This window comes from Callospermophilus lateralis, chromosome 13 (genome assembly GCF_048772815.1).
Source record: "Callospermophilus lateralis isolate mCalLat2 chromosome 13, mCalLat2.hap1, whole genome shotgun sequence".
Lineage (NCBI taxonomy): Eukaryota > Metazoa > Chordata > Mammalia > Rodentia > Sciuridae > Callospermophilus > Callospermophilus lateralis.
In genome coordinates this window covers 93,228,713-93,246,914 of record NC_135317.1, presented here as the reverse complement: position 1 = coordinate 93,246,914, position 18,202 = coordinate 93,228,713, and the positions used below count along the sequence as shown (strand labels likewise).

At 35.7% G+C, this 18,202-nt stretch overlaps 1 protein-coding gene across 1 annotated transcript in view; it reads left to right on the top strand.

Annotated features, from left to right (window-relative positions):
* Positions 1-18,202, top strand: part of Hmcn1 (hemicentin 1) — a 397,169-nt gene that overhangs the window by 188,377 nt on the left and 190,590 nt on the right. The window contains exons 12-15 of the mRNA XM_076872754.2: positions 5,072-5,213; positions 6,467-6,594; positions 9,137-9,250; positions 14,221-14,379. Of these exons, the coding sequence (XP_076728869.1) occupies positions 5,072-5,213; positions 6,467-6,594; positions 9,137-9,250; positions 14,221-14,379 (543 nt within the window). The remainder of the gene's footprint in view (positions 1-5,071; positions 5,214-6,466; positions 6,595-9,136; positions 9,251-14,220; positions 14,380-18,202) is intronic.

Here is an 18,202-nt window from a genome sequence, read left to right as displayed (position 1 = left end):
GTGAAGGTAGAATAGTAAGAGAAGTTTTGTGAAACTCACTGCATCTGTCACATTGATTAACCATGATCCTAATTAACTTGGATTGTTGTCATTCAGGAGCCACTACCATTTTGGAGAGGCTGTAACCAGGTCTTCATATTTCCATTGATGTAATATCATTTGGAAACACTGCATTTGGTCCCCTATCTCCTTCCTCAGGCAACTGATTTCTGTTTTTGTTTGGTGTGTTTGGTTGATTGTTTTTAGTTTCATTCTTTCCTCTTGGGAAGAAATCCCTGACCTACTATCTAGTAGACAGAGGAAAACTTTAAAATGTTAAAATATATCCCATTGCCATTTATTTTCATTGAAAATTAAGGCAAAGTTAAGTGAACAAGCACATCTGTGCACTGTAAATTGTTCTTGGAGAGATTTTTGTCATTTTCATTGTGCAGGTTTCCTGTGTCAAAGTCGGCATCAGAAATAGGGAGAGTCACCTCCCCAATCAGAAATGGAAGTAATGCATTGGAAAAAAGTGCCAGTGTGTTTTAAATAAACAAATTGACCTTAATCAGTGGCTAAACATCTAATTAGAATGGGATGTAGCTACTAATTATGATTCTCGGCAAGCTCAACAATAGTCATTATGTAACCTTTTGAAGGAAAATAAAACTATTTAGAAGAAAGGTCAGAAATTCTATAAAACACATTTTACTGACTACAATTTAATAGAAATTGGTTTCCGTAATTATATTCTAGTCATCTTCCATTTTCTCAGGTAACATTGCTTGATGGTAGATCATTTAGCATTTTCAGGGTATGTGTTGCCCACAAAGAAAAATCTACTGGGGAACATCACAAATCAATCATGTTTTCAGAAATGGGAATAAATTGGAGGTTTGGTTGAGCGTAGGATTTAATGATGGTCATGTGGGTCACTGACCTTATCTTTCATGTTTCCATGCGAACTTGAGTGGGTTACTGGAGTCACAACAGCAGTTTTAGATTTCATTATGTAAATCCTTTCATTTTTTTGTGGTAACACATGCCATCATTTCTGCTTACATTTCAAACCATTCTTTATATGACAGAATCTGGTGAATCTCAAGAAACATTTGTAGAGTTACTATGTGAAAGTATTGCTTAAATCCGCTCACTCCAATTTAGAAATTATATCATGTGAATGTGGCAATATTTTACAAAATAGACTAAAGGAGTTGGTCACTTTTAAGGTGACAATGGTGGCTAACTTTTTGAATTCTTGTACTGGTCAGGTTTTCAAGTATAATTTAGAATAAGTGGTGGGGGATATATATGTGTGTGGTATGAGTTTTTTTTAATATTTACTTTTTAGTTGTAGTTGGAAATAATACCTTTATTTATTTATTTTTATGGGGTGCTGAGGATCCAACGCAGGGCCTCACACATGCTAGGCAAGCGCTCTACCGATGAGCCACAACCCCAGCCCCAACGTGTGGTATGAGTTTCAAGTTTTGTTTAAAACAGACCGTTTCCCCTTTGTGACAAAGGAAAGCAGTTCCCTTATGAGGTGCAGCCTCTGAAGGCTGAACAGAAGGAAGGTCCTGTTTTACACAGGATCCTGGTTCAGTCTGAACATGTTCAGCATGCAGCTGATGTCCCCTTCCTAATCACATGCTGCCACATGGAAATCAAAGGGCCAGACTAGACAGAGCCTTCTTTTCTCCTGAATGTTATTTCTGCGTGAACATTAGATTATTAATTTGTTTTCTATGGTATCAGGAAAGGGTGGATGTCTGTGATTAATTAGTCTGTCACCAGAGAGAATACTGCAGTAAAAAAAGGAAATATTTCTCAAGATGATTGATGAAATAAGTCTCTAATGACCAGAATTACTTCACTAAGTATGAAATTTGTATTATCACAACCACATGCTATTTATATCATCATAACTTTTTAAAACACGTGCCAAATGATAGAGGCATCAGCATGTTTTTTTCCCTGACAGTAAAACATGAAAAGACTATTTTTATCTATTTTATTGAATTTTCTAATAAATCCTGAGTATCTGGAAATACCTAAAATTTCTGGAGAATTAAGTAAGATATAGTAAGTATTATTTATAAATACGTGTGTAATCTAAATAGAATATGCAAATATAAGGATAGTGGTGATCAATTTTCCTTTGTAAATGTTGAGGTAATATATAGGCATAGATGGTTTTGGAATACTGTATTGTTTATTTGTCATTCTTTACCAAATAATGTAATATTGACAATAAAAGCAAGAATTACACAGTGCCTAATAAATGTCAGGAGTCGTTCTAGGTGTTTTATGTATATCAATATAGCTAACACATTGTGAACAGGTATTATCATCATCGTCGTCGTCGTCGTCGTCGTTATTGACAGACACAAGCGAGCCAGCAAGGCCTGAGTTTGACTGGTAGCTCTACCTTTGCATGACATTGGAAAATCATTTTTCCATTCTTAGTTTTTTTTTTTTCCTTAATCCATGAGATGGTGGTAACACTTTACTTCATAGGATTATTGTGGAAGATAAATGATGGTTCTCGGGTTAGCTCCCTGGCACATGATAGGCACTTAAGAAATTGAGTCCCCTTTCTTTAAGTAAGTAATAACTATGAGGAAGAGATCCCGTCCTTAATTTTACACAATGTACCTTTTGACTTAATATATTCTGTGAGATCTCTGAGGACTGAAAATAGTAGGAATTTCATAAATATTTCTTGAGTGGAAAAATGAAAATACAAAAATTTGCCTAGGTACTCTAAATACTTCAGTGATGAAAAATATTGTAAGTTACTGCTTAGGTTAAAAGTATTAGCATTATCTGGCGAATCTGTCAGCAACAGTTAAATCACCTTAAAGAGAAAGTCATTAGGTCTCTTCTTGGAGAATTTCCTACCAGAAGCTTAAAAGCAGCAGGTCACTCTGGGCTGACAGGAGATGTGTCTGCAAGTGTGAAGATCATGTTAGCAGTTTCCAAGAGATGAGGTTTTTCTCCTTCCCTAGTCTTAGTAGGCAGAGAGAGTGATGCCTGTTTTCATGACCAGTTATAATTTATTTTGTCAACCCTACCACTAGTAGTACAGGAAAACAAGTCTTAAAAGTGTTTCTTTTTATTGCTAATGTCTTACATATTTATGTATAACTATTTTAAGACTTTAGTGAGGAGTCATAAAAACTTATGCATTTTGTTTTTGTTAGAATTTAAAAATAAAAATTAAAAAATGCCTCCTTACCCCAGAAGGCCATGTTCCTATGTTCCAGCTGGCTCATAAAAAGCCAGCTGTTGTGAGGATCATGGTGTCAATGGTGGACAGTGGTGGTGGTGATGATGATGGTGATGATGGTGGTGGTTGTGAAATGAGATAGAAAACCTTAAGTAAAAAATTTTGATTATTTTTCCCAAAGCTTCAACTTGGACTTTGGACTTCTAGCTATGGTTTTAATACTTTTTCCCCATTAAAAAAAAAAGTTTATCATTTAACAATCAGAAAATGTGATTTTGTTTGTTTGAGGGCAAATGATATCACTTCATTGATGAAATTAAACTATGATTCATCAGTTTCACGTTCTTAACCAATTAAGTTTACTTTATTTAAATGAGAAATAACTTTTTAATCCATAGGTAAAAAAATTAAACAGTTAAAATAGTAAGGTCTATTACTTCTGTATGAACATTACTAAGTTAAGGATGATTCATTTTGACCATCTTTATTCAACTCTTATTTGGTGGGAATCCAATTTTGCCTTTCTGTGTTTGTTCTTGTACTTTCTGGTTTTCTTATCTTCAGCAGGAAGCCCTTCCAGAGCAAGGGTAAAGTTCTCACCTTCTGTAGGATGAAGTCATCCCATCTGTGTGTTGCTCACAGATTTATTTCATGACCCTGAGCAGCGCCCTATATCCAGGCTTTATTTCTTCAATAACCTCTTAGCTCTCTGCATCCTGGTTTGGGTAACTGACATTTATTTTCACTTTGATATCTGAACTACAGAGCCTACCAGTGGGATTCTTGCTGGGAGAGATGCCAGGCCACTTCTGGCAGACTCCATTGGAAGGCACCAAGTTGAGATTAAAAAAAAAAAAAAAATCCTGAAAGCTGCCTGAATCTCTGCAGCAATCTCATGTCAACATGAACTCGACATGAGAAACATTTTATTTTAGGATGTGGGTATTCAGTAAATTTGAAAGATAAAAGAATTGTCCATTTTCTCTTATCCCATGCAGACCGTCTGTACCACCCCTACTGCATGCAGTCAGTCCTTGAACATCTCAGAACTGATGGACTCCAGATGGAATCACAATGTGAACTTGCTGGCCATAGCCAGTCTGCCCTTGACCTCATGCATTTTTCTAGCCCTATGTTCACCCAGAAGAATCTGTAGAATAATGAGGCTATCAACCAAATCCACAGGCCGGAAAAAATTCGTCAAACATTCACTTCAAAGACTAGATCATAATTTGAAAAATGCTATGTAAACAGGGAAAAAAGAGAAGGGGTGATTGTGAGCTGCTAGCAATTAGGCACTAATTAGGTTCTTGAGTTGAGTAGCTACTGCACCATAGGAATGCCACTTCCATCTCTTTCAAGTGTATAGGGAGTCCTTAGACTGAGGGTTCTTAGTGAAAGTGAGCCACAATTTGCAGACTGTCTTCTACTAAAGAGGTATCATAAATATATCCAGATCTAAGCAGCTAACTGAATTTCTCAATTTCATTTATAGTTAACAGTCCAATTCAGTAGAAAGCACACAGTATGTCTCTCTGGTTCATCAATGTATCCATGTGTGGTGCCTAATAATTGTGCAGATAGTATTGAATAAATTCATTATGTTAATACCCATGGAATCTGTTTATTGTGGAACGAGTTTATTGTCATTTATTTTATCAAGTGAAAAGTATGCACATTCAGAGAATTTAGTACTACTTTCCTTGAAGATTAGTTCTTACAGCCAAGCCATGTAAATATAAAACCAGTAACGGAGTAGACAGGTGGTTGAGAAGCCTTCAGAATCTGCCGATGGTGAAAGCTCCTAACATCAAGATAGATGAGAATTTCACTACATAAGTTTCTTTTTACTTGCAGAGCCTCCCAGAGTTACTGTGATGCCCAAGAACCAGTCTTTCACAGGAGGGTCTGAGGTCTCCATCATGTGTTCTGCAACAGGTTATCCAAAACCAAAGATTGCCTGGACCGTTAACGATATGTTTATTGTGGGTTCACACAGGTACTGGGTTTGTATCATGTTCCTTGTTTTTACTGAATGAGAAAAGCTGATGAAATTTCTGAACTGAGAGAATCTAACCAAATCCCTAATATTAAAGGAGGTTTAATGAAAATCCACAGCTTTTACATTTTCTGAACAGACTTAGAAACGTCAAAATATAATACAAACAATAATTTTATAGAGTTTGAGATTATTAAGCCTTTAATTCAATAGCTAGAACAAGTGCTTTCCAATACTTTAAATTGTACACATAGCACTTGGTTTAACACGAGCCACTGAAAGGGGATAATAAAATTTCTGTGGGGGAATGTATCATATAGTTTTAACAGATCTATTTAAGGAGTTATTCTGGGTTTTAGTGGGGAGTGGTGCACAGAACACAAAAGAAGCTCTATTACAGTGTGTGCACGGCTTTCTTGGTAACTACTGCCACTTTTGCCATACTGCATTGAGAGCTATTTTATTCTCCTAGGCACTTCTTAAAGACATTGGATCCTTTCATGCTCGTAAGGTAATAAGTGTGTGGAACATAAGCAACAGTTTCCAGCTGTGGGCTTTCATTAATCTGGGTTTGGCATGAGGTGGAGTAGGTATGATCCAGCAAGCTGAGCCGGATTCTGTTCCTGGACTCATCATGCTCACTGCCTGAGTGACAGGATGTATTGCATCTCTCAGGTTTTCCTTTTCAGGAACCATTGAACATGGTAATTCATCACAACAAGCAAAATTGCCTGGGTACAAATTCCAGTACCTTTGTTGAATGACACATCTTGACTTTGGCCAAGTTATGTAACCTCTTTGCTCATTTGTAAAATGGAGGCACTAGAATTGCCTAACCCACTGGGTTGTGAGAATAATTGAAAATGATGTTAATAATTGTAAAGCTCCTGGAGCAATCCTTGGCACACGGCCAGTGTATTATGTGCTAGTAGTAGTAGTAGTAGCAGTAGTAGTAGTAATAGTAGTAATACAACATCACTGCTTGTAAAATGACAATGATAATCATTTCTACAAATAGCACCAAAACATAACTCTAAAATATTTATTATTATTATTATTAGTAGTAGTAGTACTAGTAGTAGTGATAGTATGATTCCTCTGCTGGTGAAATGATGATGTTAATCATTTTTGTAAATAGCACCAAAATATAACTCTAAAATATTTTAAAATATTTAACAGGGAGGTGCTGTAGTATCTTGAGTCTACTATTATGGTATTTTTAATTTTATTTTCTCTTTGCTTTTTATTCACAGATATAGGATGACCTCAGAAGGTACCTTATTTATTAAAAATGCAGTTCCTAAAGATGCAGGGATTTATGGTTGCCTGGCGAGTAATTCAGCGGGAACAGATAAACAAACTTCCACTCTCAGATACATTGGCAAGTATAATCAGTTTAAAAGGCAATTAAAATAAGATGAATATCTTTTCAAACAATGTAAAAGTACATTCCTGAAAATTAATATTAGGAATAAGTTATATCTAGCATTATAATTTATTATTCATGTCACATACTGATTAAAGAAAATATGATAATTAGTTCAAGTTAAAAGTTCAAGAGATGAATAACTTTATTAATCAACAGAAATTAAAGGAGCTTCCAGATGAGAGTTCCAGATTGTCTACAGAATTCTGTTCTTCCAGGATTTACTTCTTCTTGGCACTATGTCACTTTCAAATAATAAATTCCATATCCTTTTTAGCTTATCTCAACTTCCATTTTTTAATATTCTACTTATATTCAAAACTGTGAGCCAGGTGTGATGGTGCATGCTTATAATCTCAACGATTTGGGAGGCTGAGGCAGGAGAATCATAAGTTCAAAGCCAGCCTCAGCAATTTAGTGAGTCACTAAGAAACTTAGTGAGACCCTGTCTCAAAAATAAAAAGTGTTGGGGATGTGGCTCAGTGGTTAAGCACCCCTGGGTTCATTCCCTGGCGTACATCCCCCAAAATAAAGTGTATTATATTATTTTCACTTTTATTCTATAATTTCTTCCCTCCAAACTGACAGATTTATTAAAGATATACTTGTGACAATTATTTGTTAGAATATTTCTATTATGTCAATATAATTAAATAAAAGATACAAGCATCATGTGCTCAGTATCAGGCTATAAACTTGAATAACGAACAACCACATATCCACCAGTTCCCTCTCTCCCTCCACTTCATTCATAGTAACATAGTAAAACTGGCAGAGCAAAGGGATGTTATAAGTGTCAAAAGTGTCCGAAGTCTTGAACCTGAAGGCCTGAAAAGAGGTGATCTCGTTTATATATAGAAATGAGGAAGGTACATGTTAAGTTTGTAAAGGACGGTGGGCTCAGGTTTAGAAATGGTCACAAAATATCTGGGTGGAAAAGGAATAAACACATAGAAATGTAGAATAAATGACTGACATGAATTCTATATTGCAGAAACAGATTTTAATTCATTCGCCTAGAAATCAAAATATTCAACACATTTTGTTTTTAACAGATTAAGCATCTAGAGTATGCAAAAATGCTGTGCTGATGCCTGGAGTGTAAAATAAAGGAATGCCACAGTACCTTGCCTTTCAAGAGCGTGCATGATAGGAGTGGATACAGAAAGAAATATAACAAATTAGACAAGTGCCACTGTGTGAGGTTGGCAGGAGGGAGAGTAATTCCGACTGGGGAATTTGCAAAGATTTCTCAAAGGAGACAGGATTTAAGCCCAGTCTGGAAGAATCAGTGGGATTTGAAGAACTGTGGCAAAGGGCATTTCAGAAAGAGAAAACAGCAAAAGCAGGAAGATAGATAGTAGGTTCTGTTTGGATTGCCAGTGTAGATCTGTGAGGAAGGGTGATGGATGCTAAGGTTACAATGAAAGCTGAGCACCAGTGTATGATTTTTGAAAGCCAAACTATGGAATTATGGAGACAGTGGGAATCCCTGAAAGTTTTCTAGCAGAGGAGTGACATGTTCTTTGAGTAGTGAATTCTTACTTGTATTTAAAACTCTGTCAGTTGAAGTTTGGAAATCCTAACCTGTCTGGTTAAGAGAAAATGTGTGCGTGATCTAGCACTTTTGTCAACAGAGTGAAACAAACAAACCTAAAGACAGAAATGTAAAGTATATTACACAACATCTATATATAAGCATCACAGGAAAAAGTGGAGTCTAAACTGAGAGACTGTATTTACAGATGCAAACTTTAGTCTTGGATGCGAGTCCTATATCTGTAATTAGACATAACTATCCTTACAATTGCATAGAAAAAGTTATTAATAAATTCATCTGCAACTGTATTATCTTCAGGTCTTACTTGAGCCATGTCATTCTTACCATTGTTCCTCTTTTGACCTTATTTCTAATTTCTATTGCAATTATCCCTCTGTCCCTTTAGTATTATTGATGTAAGATGTATTTGGCTTTCCAAGCCTTTTCTTTTTTTATATACTTTTTTTTTTTAAGAGGGATAGAGGCAGAGAGAGAGAGAGAGAATTTTTTTAATATTTATTTTTGAGGTTTTTTTGCGGACACAACATCTTCGTTTGTATGTGGTGCTGAGGATCGAACCTGGGCCGCACGCATGCCAGGCAAGCGCGCCACCGCTTGAGCCACCTCCCCAGCCCCCTATATACTTTATTTTTCCATAAAGACCTTTCAAATAATTTCCTGAATTTTTGGACTGAATTTTATAATAATTATTTTATGTTTTTAAGTATTATTTTATCTAGTATCCTTTTTTACCTTAATAAATAATCTTTTCAAAATGCACATCTGTATGTTCATGCCTTAGAAGAATTTCTTTCTGCTTGTTAACATTGAAATTACCACATGCACTTAAATACTGTTCATTTATTGATTTCATGTAGCAAACATAAGCAAGGTCCATGTGGTATTGGGCTAAATGTTAACTATTTGAATGCTTGTTTTTTCTTTTCTTTTATCCAGAAGCCCCAAAGTTGATTGTAGTTCAGAGCGAGCTCTTGGTTGCCCTTGGGGACACAACAGTTATGGAATGCAAAACCTCCGGTGTGCCTCCACCTCAAGTTAAGTGGTTCAAAGGTACATTTCTTAAGCATGTTCATGTCTGGTTCACTTAGTTTTGTTTTCCTTTTTTTAAAAAAATGATTTGTTAAAAATTTGTTTTGGTGTGTGACATAGCAGCCCCATAAAATGTGTTTATGATCTCACTAGAGACAATAGTTCACAATTTTGAACTCTGAATTTCAGGATTTGACATCTGGTATGGATTACAGGACTATGAAAATCAAAGCAGGAAAAGTCTGCCTTTGCTAATCCAGCTGAACATTCTCTTTGTTAGTTTAGGATTGTTTCCTGTAGAAAATCGTCCAAGAATATTCAGTTAACATTTAAAATAGCTTCACTGATTTTAGTTCACTTTTCTTAGAGATGCTAGCTCCTACTACTAATGAGTTTTCTGGATTATCAAGGATGGTTTGTATAAAGTGCTCACCTAAAGACACACATTGAGGTTTATAGAGAATTCAAAGACAAAAGAATGCATTGTTCAGCATCATCGTGCATCATAGATGCTTATGTCAAGTACAGAAACTATCTGTTTGCATTTGTAACTTAAAGCTTATACCTCTGTGGTTGTTTAATGGCAGAGCAATAATGTGACGCTTGGCCTTAGTGAGAAGACACTTGGATCCTGGTCCAGGTTCAGATGCTGACAGTAGATAACTGTGTAAAAACCCTTGCTTCTGCTTCTGTCTCAGCTCTCCAATTCATGAGAAAAGGAAGAAAAAAAATTCCTGCAAACACCCTAACAGGAAGGTTGCTAGGATTATTGAGATGCTGTTTGCAAAATATTTTTTAATCTTCAAATGAAAAATGCTAAATAGTACAAAGCACTATTGTTGTGATTCTGTTTGTTAAATCATAGACATTCCCATAGCAACAGGTTGATGTCATAATCACAAAATTATGAATTCACCTCGGGTTCAAACTCTTGGGGAACATGAGGTGAAGAAGAAAGGCTTTATGTGGAAAACAAATATTTTTAAAATAATATAAAACAAAGTGAGTAGGGAAATCAGGAAATAATGCCATTTTCATTATTTTCTATGTTAAAAGATTAGTAGTCTTTATATTGTTCCTGATAAGACATTTCTGAATTGGCTCCTTAATCAGGCTTATTTAAATTAACATAAACTAATTTTATTTATTTAAAATACTTAAATCTTAACCGATGTGATTCTGAAATCTTTGTAATGTTTTGAATAAAAAAAAAATACTTAAATCTTTGAATTATCAAGTGAAATAAATATCAATTTCAAGTTCCCATTATAATTAAATAAAACTAGAAAATTTGTTAAGGAGACAGAATTTTAAATGTGATTCAGTAGTTTTATGATGAAAATAAGAATGTGACACATTAATAGGATGTGCCGATTTCTCTGCCTGTATATAATAGAATCACACAGAAAGTCTTTTATTCTCCCCAAGTAGGGCTACTGTCCTGAAAAACTTGTTTTCATGTCTGTTATGTTCCCACAAATAGCTTGGAAACTAGAGGAGGAGGTAGGGAGCCAGGCAGCCACCACATGGAAGGTTCTGGAATTCACTGATTAGTTTTTTTCTCTCAGCCTTAGATATATTAGTCCAGTAGGTCCAGTAAATAACATTCCATTTCTCTGCCCAAGTTATGAGCCAACAGAGTTAGCATATGGGTATTAGATACTGATAGATCGTATTGGAAGACAAGTTCCCAATGCTTATTAACCATCAACAGAGCTTCCCTGAGCTTTGGGATCAAGCCAGTCTATCCTCTGACACAGGCAGGCAATTCACTGCACAAATGAGATTCAGGGATACAATTAAAATCAACTAAAACGACATTTGTGGTAAAATATCTTTAAATTTAGATTTATTTATCCAAATTGGTAGTCCTTAAAATGTAGTTTGAAATCTGTAGGGCTTCCTCACAATGTTTTCAAGGGATCCTCAAGATCAAAACTATTTTTATGGTAATGTTAGGATGTTATTTGTCTTTTTTAACTCATTGCCTTTAGAGTGCATGGTGGAGGTTCTGGAGGCCGCGTGGTATGATATCCAATGAAGGGAATGCAGAAGCAAATATGAGCACTCAGCTGTCTTCTATTACACTAGACATTAGACTTTATGGAAACTTTTGCAAAAAAGTGAAACAGTGCCATTGTGCTTACTAATTTTCTCTTGTTTTGGAAAATATTATTTTTTTCATAAATACATTTGCAATATTAAAATATCATGGATTTATTATAAAATAAGTTAATACATATGTTTTTAAATGTCTCAGTTCAATTTCTAAAATATTAAAATGCAAATAAGTATAATCCATATTAGCAACAGTTGATTGGCATTCCCAATAATTTTTAAGAGTGACTTAGGGGTTTTGAGATACACATATTTGATAACTACTTAATCATCTACTATTTGAATGGCTCTTGTGCTGGGGATAATGACCTCTCCGTTAGTCGTTATACCCACGGAGGCCAGGGGTGAATTTAAATCTAGCTGAAAGAGAATCTTTCTCAGTAGTAAGGACTGTTAAATTTTACAACAAATTATCAGGAACATTTATATAATTTTTGATGTATCTAACATTCTTCAGTCTTATTTAATATTTAAACTTAATAATTCCTATTTAATTTCCATTTGAAAGATTCTATATTTATGGCATCTTAATAATTCTATAATTATTTTTTCAGTAACTATTTTTTCAGTGGAGATCAAGAAAGGAGAATATCAAATTCAAACTTGACTAGTGTTTTCCAATTTATATTTTTTGTTTCATGACTAGTATTTTTAAAATTTATTTACTTTAAAAAAAAATTTATTTGTTCTTTTTAGTTATACATAACAGTAGAGTGTATTTTGACATACATGGAGTATAACTTCCCATTCTTGTGGTTGTACATAATGTGGAGCTACACTGGTTATGTATTCATGTATGAACACGTATGAAAGTTATGTCTGATTCATTCTACTATCTTTCCCATTCCCATCCCCCCTCCATTCCACCCTGTCCATCCGGTGAACCCCCTGCCTCCACACCCCCACCAATTGTGGGTCAGCATTGCATCCACATATCAGAATATTCGGCCTTTGGTTTTTGGGGATTGACTTATTTCACTTAGCATGATTCATGACTAGTATTCTTTAAACATTTTTATTTTGAAAAAGGGCCACTAACAATAGGTCTTTATTTTCATCCCCTAATGAAAGTTATGTCCTCAGAAATATAGGGGAAAAGTAAATTCCAAAAGCCTAAATGTGTTTAGTCCAAACATTTTAATACTTAATGAATAGCAGGGTCACATTGCATCCTTCTTTGGTGGGAGGAAAGTTTATGTCAACATCATCTGCTTTTATTTATGAAAATTTCCCAGAGGCACACAGACACAGCTTTAGTTTCCTCTATCATTCTTTAGTGGTATGTAGTAGCAAGCTTAAAAGGATGATTGGGGGTTTTAAATGCTGGAATGCTGGAAAATACTTCGTTTTTGGCACTGACGGTTGGTTGCTAATGCATTTTTTTTTTTTTAATTTAGAGCTCCTTTGACCTCCCCTCCTCCGACAATTTTATAAACAAGGAGAGAATTGGCTGTTTCTTGTCCTGAGTCTGTTGATTGGTGCTGTTTTGCAGTGTGCTAGAGAATTACTAGCTCCTGGGCACTCTTTGCAAACAGTTATTCTTATGAACTTCTTTGTTCTTTTTTGCACAGAAGAGTTATTTCTATGGTTTTTGAACCCAGGGCCCATGGCTGGTTTGTGACATTTTGAACGGTACCCTTTCAGGCATGACATCTGGGAATGCCATGAAACCCTAAGAGCAAGGGCCCTCAAACCTTCTGGATATTTTTAGGGTCCTCACATGTTTTATGTCATTCTTTACAAAACAAAGAATATGTAGACATTGGGCTGGCAATAAACATCTAGTACCATGTACTCTTTTATGATGCTAGTTGTTCTGATTAATTTCATTCTTTGGAGAGGAGACCTCCTGGAAGAAGGGAAGCATAACAAGTTTAGCCTAAATTATAATGTAGTTGAATCATTGTTTGACTTCAAAGAGGAGAGGTTCCTGGGGATTTTGAGGGACTACAGGGGCAAATGGCATATGACACATGGCATAACCCAGAAATAACTGGTTTTTTGGTCCATCTTCTTTTGATACTGAGCTCTAACTCATTATGTAGTTCTGCCTCCCACACATTAGATCCCTGCCTTTACTCTCCAACCCCTATATCTCCCACATCAAGATTTTTAATGTATACTACAGATTTTAGTCGAGGTATCTTGGGGAGATTAAGATAACAAAACCCCACTGACCTTTTTCTTATTTTTTTCAAAGAAAAATTAAATTTTTATTCTTTTTATGCTATTTTTTTCAACTATTTCACATCAAGAAAAGTTACCAAAAATCCAAAGAGATATTTTGAAAATATCAAAATGAATACTGACTGATCTTTTTCGTCCATTCTTTCTTTTCTCCCAGAAGCTTTTCCCTATCCTCTCCTTCCAGCTGTGGTTCCTTCCTCCCCAGCCGTCCTTAGAATTTTCTCAGCAGCTCATGCTTCTCAAAGACAAAATCTAACTGATAGCACTCAGCAAAACAAAACCTGTGCCTTAGCTGAACTAAGATACCTGTAGTCTCTCAGCTGTTTCCTGGGTAGCTGAATTGCATCCTGCCACAAAGATGGTGGAAACCTCTTTCAACCTTCATCATCTTGTTCCCTTCTTACTATCACAGGTGCCAGCACTTGGCAGTTCCCCAGCATGTCCAACAGTTCATTCTTATTTAGATACATATACAGAAATAAGTAGTAAAAAAATATTTGTACACCGTTCATTTCAGGGCCTGATTTTAGACTCTAGGAAGTGTCTATGTTGTGCAAACCAACTTGCATTTTGCATTTAGAAATTCTACAATCAACTTTATTCAGAAGTTTTGAAGTCAAACCAATAGCTGAGTAAACTAGGTAAGTACTCCAGTGTTTAATGTTCTCCCCTTTGTTTTGACTTAGGAGATCTTGAGTTGAGGCCCTCAACATTCCTCACTATTGACCCTCTCTTGGGACTTTTGAAGATTCAAGAAACACAAGATCTGGATGCCGGTGATTATACATGTGTAGCCATCAATGATGCTGGAAGAGCAACTGGAAAAATAACCCTGGATGTTGGCTGTAAGCATGTAGATCTGATAGACAAATTTGTTTTGAAGTTATATTCAATAAGTTTTAAACAAAAATTTGGTAGAAACATTTGTCAGAATGGCTAAATCGGAGCAAGCATTTCAGATTATTGATGGAGCAATGGTAGTTGGCATTCACTTGGTGCTTTCTATGTTCTATTCATTGTAGCGAGAACATTTTATGCTTTATTCTATTAAACTCTCACAAAAACCCTAAGAAGAAGACTCCATAATTATGTCTTTGTCTATTATATAGATTAAGGACACTGAAACTTGGGAGAGTAAGCATCTTGATCAGGCTGACAGAGCTAGGGAGAAGCTGAGCCAGGATATTTGAACTCAAGTTACCTGACTTCAGAGACTCCAGATTCTAGTATATCATTTTCCTATCAGAAGTCATCCATTTTGCCATCAGATTCCTAAGTATTAACATCTGGAGGTCAGAAATTAGGCTTTGGCCCTGGACCATAATTTGGAAATGTTGATGACAGAAAGGTAGCAGATGGTCCTTTACCTTATTATTATTTTTTAATTCATTGGCAATTAGCCCCCATGTATTAAAAAAAGTACTGACTACAAATAATTGTCAATCATTATAATGTGGTGCATGACAACTATCTTTGAGTTACTCAAGAAGTTTGTTTCTTCCTCTTCCTTTGTCTGTTGCACATTTAAAAAAAATTCTACACAGTATGGTAAAATTTGAAATAAAACAGAACTTGTTTTACATAGAAAAGAACCTGGCAGCTTAATTTTCACAGATAATGAAGCATTTGTATCTCTTAAAACTTATAAAATATGACATTTCTTAAAATTATGTTCAATTATTCAATATATAATGATTTTCATGCCAAAACTGTTTTTTAAACATAAAAAAGTGCATTAAAAAACATTTAGTTCTAATATCTTAAGTTTTTAAATGAAAATTAAGGCCCCCGATGCTTGATACTTTACCTCATGAAAACTAAAGTTTGTCCTCCAGGGAATTTTTATGATACCCTGACCCCTTGGCTGTCTGGTGAATGAACACTCTTCATTCTTGGTGATTATGCTCTTGGGGAAAAATTGACAAAGTTGGGAATGACTACAAAGGCCACCGTAGGATCTGTCTAGGGCACTGCAACGTATGTTTTAATATGACTAACCTCTGGGATTAATAAGAGAAATACCTTAGAAACAAGATTGGAATTCCAAGAAATACACTGATTGCGGCATTTCAGGTGGAGCATTGTCTAGTTCCACTTCTCCCTCCTTCCTGTGCAAATATTTCATATATACCAAACATTTTATTTTTATAGTTTTCTAGAAGAATGGACAAACAGCCTCAGTTATTATTCCCAATAAAAAGATGATAGCATCCTTACTCTCTTCAAAGTTTACAGAGTCTGAGAATCTTACACTTGCCTCTTACTTACTGCCTTCTTGTCATTTTTCACCTTCTAGACTTCCCAAGTTCTCTCCATTGTGTAGTGATCCACCATGTCAGGGATGGGGCTGCCTGTGCTGGGCAGCTTGTGTTGAGTTAGGAAATGTCCCAACCGATATTTCATATTTATGCTTCATTCTGTAAACTGAACTGAACTGTGTTTTATCTTTACTCATATACAAGATCCTCAGTGTCCTTGATCCTTTCTAAAACAATAGACTTCTCAAATTTTATCCCAGTAATTACCCTGATAGAACCACTAGCATAAACTTAGTTATTTGCTTACTGTAACCTTGACCGTTGCTAGCAATTGCCCAATAACTTAGTACTAAAGAGAAACATTCATGTTTCTCTTTTTGCCTTAACTCTTTCCTTACTCACCATTAAGTCCTTCTCATTATATCTTATAGAGATTGATTAGACCTTGTCTGCTCCTAAGGAGCATTGTTACATATACAGGAAATTGAGGATATACTTTCCAAGAACCACATAAACTCTAACAGTAGCAACCACTGTGGTTTCAAAAGGCAAACACACTACCCTACAAACTTCTCTCACAATTCATATAGTGGTTAAGAGAATGGAGCATGCTTGTAATTCCAGCTACTCAGAAGGCTAAGGCAGGAGAATGCAAGTTCAAAGCCAACCTCAGCAACTTAGTGAGCCCCTAAGTCATTTAGAATGAACCTGTCTCAAAAGAAAAAAAAAAAAAAAAGTCTGAAGGGGCCAGGAATGTTGGTCAGTGGTTAATCCTGGGGTTCGATCCCTATTATTAAAAAAAAAAAAAAAAAAACTCTGGAAAGAGAATGGGTCATCTGCTTGTCTTTCCTTATGTATAAAATAAGGAGATAAATGGTACCTACCTCATAGGTGAATTAGAAAGATGAGATGAAGTATCCTCATCCATGTTGTCTCTCATAGCAGTCATTGTGCTGAAGCTGCCTGGGCAGCATATCTGCATGAATATTAACTTCATCAGTAAAGAAGTGGTCATTTGGATTCTTTGAGTCATAGTATAGAAATGCCTAGGTGATAGTGGCATAGTAATTCAGATTAAGCATTGGACTTTTAATATGAAAGTCACTGTTTCAACTTGACTTCTTTTTAGAAAGGGCTTAAGGAAAGCTAGTGTGAAGTTTAGTAGTGCATAAAATTATTCATTAGAATTCCAAAACTGTTGGGCATAAATTTAAGTAGTGTGTGACTTAAGAAGAAAAACATGTTTTTATCCATATCATGTAGCTATTTGGGCTTTTGGATTGTTTTTGTAGGCCTGTTACCTCACATCAACAATACTAGATAAAAAAAATAATAAAAACTGTTTAATATTATTCATAAGTTCTAGCTTCTTATGAGAAGTCAACCCTTTCTTATTTCTTAGTATCATGGCTTTAAGTTATGGACACAGCAGGTCAACAGGGAAGGTTAGCACTGCTTTTTGGCCTTCGTAAGATGGGGCTGTGCCTTGTGAAGTCATTTGGAAGGATGGAGGATTGACTACATCAGATGAGAAGTTGGCCTGGCAGCGGTTTGATTTCTAGCATTCCACACCACACAGGGTTTGAGTCTTAGACTGTGGTTTCGTGTTTTGTGGTTTGTTAGAAGCAAAACAATGTCTCTAGTCATTTTAGGAAAGAAAATCTCAGACTGACATAATTCCAGAGTTGCTGTAGAGGGAATATCTATTTAATTGTCTCTAAGGGAACTAGAATCATTTTAAGGAATAACTTTTAGAGCAAGATGACCAATCCATTTTGGATTTTTATATTTTCAATATACTGTGTGAACACAGCTGTATCTGTGAGTGACCATGAGCTCCACTGTGGCATTACCCCTGTGCAGATCTAAAGGAGCAGGCATATACATATTTTGGGGACCACAGGGGATTATTACCACATTATCCTAGCAGACTATCTGAAGAAAATAAATGGAAACAACAGATACAGTAAACTTCAGAACTAAGATTTAATAAATTAATTATTCAATATTATAATTAATGATAGTTTATACTTGGATGATTATTATGTGCTAAATGGTTAATAAAGATTCTCTCCTTAACAACATGAGATAGGAAATGTTATTATTCCCCCTTTTGGGGAAACTTAAATTGGGGAAGGTAAAAATGATTTTTCTAAGCTGACAGACTGAGCAATAGTGGAACTGCCATTAGAAACCCGAGTGGGTTCTGAACCCCATGAGCAACACGGCCTCCTCTAGATAAGTCCCGCCTACTATAGGGCTCCCACTTCTGCTCTTCTTCCTGCTGTTCATTAATCTGTCTGCCATTCCTCCAGCATAACTCACTGGGGGCTATGTTGGCCACCCTCAAGAGTGGGAAGTAATGAAGAGGCTTCTTGGCTGAGTCAGCGGTTGCTTCATTTTTGAGGCT